Below are 3,744 nucleotides of genomic sequence, written 5' to 3'. Positions count from 1 at the left end.
ACACGTGCTTCCCAAATAACCATGCGGGGTCGTCTACGTGAGGCAGCAGTGCCTATCGAGTTTCACAGGGCCGCATCACCAACAGTGCGTTTCCGAAATCCTCGTGGTGTAATGGAGTCTCGACCAAAGGCAGCGTTGACAACTCTAACGCTTCTGGGTGTCATATATACTGCGAGTATCAGCGGTGGGTATGGCTTGGAGGAGTCTGTAAGTGCTGGTGGGCCGCTGTTAACTATAGTATTCCTCTGTATCATCCCATTTCTGTGGGGTATACCCGTGTCATTGTGCGTTGCGGAACTCTCGTGTGCGATTCCGTCAAATGCTGGTCCTATCATGTGGGTGAACGTCACATTTGCTCCATGGTTTACTTTCTGCACCGTTCTTTGGACTGCCTTCCTGAACTTCGTCGACAATAGTCTGTACCCAACAGTCCTTGCGGACTACAGCGCGGCTCTGCTGCACCTCAACTTTGTTGAAAAATCCATAGTGAAGGTGGTTTTCTTGTGGACGTGCGCTGCAATCAATATGGTGGGGGTCTACCTAGTTGGTGCACTTAGTGTGGGGGTGATGTTGGTGACGCTGTTGCCCTTCCTTCTCATGTTCCTGTTTCAACTTCCTCACGGTTTCAATTGGGAACGGGTTGCGTATGTGCCAGAGAATATAAACTGGGCTGTATTTCTTCCTGTCGTTGCGTGGAATTTTTCCGGTTTTGACAGTGCTGGCAACGTTATTGAGGAGGTAAGTAATCCAAACCCAACTTTCATTCGAGCCCTTGTGTTGATGATTATTTCCGCCTTGGCAACTTACATCCCACCTATTTTAGTGGGGGCAAGCGCCGAAGCACTGAAGGATACACCCTTTGACAACTGGAACAATGGATTCTGGGTGAAGGTCGGGGAGGCGGTTGGCGGCTACGGCATGGGTGTTGTTGTGATGATTGGTGGCACCATCTCCACACTAGGACTCATGACGACACTACTGACAACAACTTCACGCTCATTGGCTGGAATGGGAACACTCAATGCCTTTCCGTTTATCTCCAACTGGCTTGCGCGTTACCACACCAAGCGCGGCACACCAATCAATGCCATAATAGTCAACACAACAATCACATCCATTCTGTCAGTATGCCTCTCTTTCGAGACCCTTGTGGAGTTAGATCAGGTTTTGTACTCGCTGCGCCTCATCGCGATTCTTCTTGTATTCCTGCGACTACGATTCACGCAGCCGTTGCTTGAGCGTCCCTACCACGCACCGGGAGGCCGATTCTGGGCGCTGCTCTGGGGTGGCGTACCAATTGCCTTTAGCAGTTGCCTCATTCTGGTGTCGATGTTGGGCAGCATCATGCTTTTCTGGAGTACCGTAGCTTTGGTAGTTGGGACTATAGTTGTTTCATTCTTTGGGGTGCGCCTCTTTAGACCGGAGGGATTTGAGGGTAAACTTGTTGAGGAATATGAAGACGCTGATATGCAGACGTACGGAACGGTTCTGGAGTGCGAATCGAATGAGTGGCGCAAGACACACCCGCATCACACTTTTATTGAGCGTGGTGTGACACCATATCATCCTGTTTGAGTATGGAGGTATTGTTATGTTAGCCAAAATAATGATATATCTACATAATTCAGTTTATTTCTAAGAGGGAGAGATGAGAATGCAAGGCTAAGATACAGAGAGATGATCCGATTCAAGGAACGTAAGATGGTGGTGTGAAAAAGCGTCAGTTGTTTGTCCCCGATTGCATTCAGTTTCGTACTTGGCTCCATATCGAGTAAGGAAGAAAGAAGGATATGACGAGTTTTTTTTTTTTTTACACCCGAGTCCAGCAGCTCACCTGTCAACCGCGGGGCGTCTCGTACAATTACTGTTTTTTTTTCTTCGTTTTTGGAGCGCCTTCATAGTTAAATGTACCACACGGTTGCTCTCGTTTACCTTTTATCGGTAACTATTAACTTGATTCCTCTTGTGGAATTGTTTCTACTCCCAATCTTCTTCCATGTATCGGATATATATTTTCATTTAAATCTTGTTCTTGTTGGGTGCCAGTGACTCCTTCGCTTTCGTGTCGCAAATACACACCCAGCAACAACCAAGAAACAAACAGTACGTAAGATATGGCTGAAGCTAAGAAGCCTTGGGATGCGCGGTACGCCAACCCCAGTATTCCCCACACAAACTCCTACTACCTTAAGTGCGTAGGCGGTGGCATCCTCTCGTGTGGCCTGACGCACACGGCTGTCTGCCCCCTCGATGTTGTGAAGTGCAACATGCAGGTGAGCCCCGAAAAATTCAAGGGAATTTTCTCCGGCTTCAAGGTTGTCGTCGCCGAGGATGGCTTGGGCGCGAAGGGCATCTGGAAGGGGTGGGCGCCCACCCTCCTCGGCTACTCCATGCAGGGGGCGGGTAAGTTTGGCCTTTACGAGGTCTTCAAGGACATGTACGCCAACCTCGCCGGCGAGAAGGCGGCGAAGCAGTACGAGGGCCTCATTTGGCTCGCAGGTTCGGCGAGTGCGGAGTTCTTTGCCGACATAGCCCTCTGCCCGATGGAGATGGTAAAGGTGAAGGTGCAGACGTCCCCCAGTGGGACATTCCCAACAGGCTTCGGCGCCGCCCTCGCGGCGATGCGAGCGAACCCGAATTCCGGCTTCCCGTTCAAGTCGCTCGTGCCGCTGTGGTCGCGCCAGATCCCGTACACGATGGCGAAGTTCTACTTCTTCGAGAAGGTGGTGCGTCTGTTCTACGAGCATGTCTTCACGAAGCCAAAGAATGAGTACAGCAAGGCGACACAGCTCAGCATCACCTTTGCCTCTGGCTACATTGCGGGTATTGTCTGCGCTATCGTCTCGCACCCCGCCGATTCGCTTGTCTCTGCGCGCGGCAAGGTCTCCAACGCAGGCAAGACGTACGGCCAGATCGCCAGTGAAATGGGATACATGAACCTCTGCACCAAGGGCCTCATGGCGCGTATCATCATGATCGGTACGCTGACGGGTCTCCAGTGGTGGTGCTACGACACGTACAAGAGTGCGCTTGGCCTCGGCACCAGCGGCGGCTCCGGCAAGAAGTAGACCGAGCGACACTAAAAAAAAAAGAGCAGGGAGGGAGTCTTAAGGAAAGTAGAAAGGATGAATGTGCGCGGCCAGCGAATTCCTTCGCTCTTGTTCTCCTGACGTTCGTTTTTTTTTTNTTTTTTTTTTTCGTCTCCTTTGGTTTTGTGTGCGTCGCTGCCCGATTTGAGTGGGACGCGGAGGCGTAATGATATTTGCGGATACCAACGTATTGCCGATTCATGAAGATGCATCTGTAGCCCATGCCGCCTCGTCGCATCCACAAACACAAAACGCCGCCACCACCACCACCACCACTACCGCATTTGCTTCCTGGTGCTGCTTCTGCTGCTGCTGTGGGAGGAATGGCGCAAGGTGGTTGGTGCTGGTGGGGCGCAGCTGCTTTCTTCTCACCGCAGCGGCAACGGTGGCGGGGGAGGAGGAGATGGATGGGGAGATCAAACGGCAGCGACACTATAATGGGAGAGAGGGAGAAAGGGAGAGCAGAAGAGGGGGGAGGGCGATGAAAGGTAAGGGGCGCACAGTGGGATTTTGTGTCCCACCCTTCTCCTTTTTCTTTTGCTTTCTCTTCTCTTTCCGTTGCTTAACAAAGAAAGGCCCCTGTCGTGGGTTAATGGGTAAATGAGGGGACGCGGAGACAACAGCAATGGAGCGAAGAAAAACAAACAGAAAAAAA

The 3,744-nt window shown here is 51.4% G+C and overlaps 2 protein-coding genes across 2 annotated transcripts; both read left to right on the top strand.

The window, feature by feature from the left end:
* Window positions 1-21: 21 nt before the first annotated feature.
* Window positions 22-1,575, top strand: DQ04_05351040 (putative amino acid transporter; the record flags this gene model as incomplete). Its single annotated transcript, XM_009314135.1, has 1 exon — window positions 22-1,575. The coding sequence occupies one exon, from the start codon at window positions 22-24 to the stop codon at window positions 1,573-1,575; it is 1,554 nt and encodes a 517-aa protein (XP_009312410.1).
* A 539-nt stretch (window positions 1,576-2,114) lies between these two features.
* Window positions 2,115-3,068, top strand: DQ04_05351030 (mitochondrial phosphate transporter; the record flags this gene model as incomplete). The annotated part of the gene is made up of 1 exon (XM_009314134.1): window positions 2,115-3,068. The coding sequence occupies one exon, from the start codon at window positions 2,115-2,117 to the stop codon at window positions 3,066-3,068; it is 954 nt and encodes a 317-aa protein (XP_009312409.1).
* Between the last annotated feature and the right edge of the window lie 676 nt (window positions 3,069-3,744).

This window comes from Trypanosoma grayi, assembly GCF_000691245.1.
Source record: "Trypanosoma grayi strain ANR4 Tgr_535_V1, whole genome shotgun sequence".
Lineage (NCBI taxonomy): Eukaryota > Euglenozoa > Kinetoplastea > Trypanosomatida > Trypanosomatidae > Trypanosoma > Trypanosoma grayi.
The sequence above is the reverse complement of the archived record's forward strand: the minus strand, read 5'-3'. Positions and strand labels throughout refer to the sequence as shown.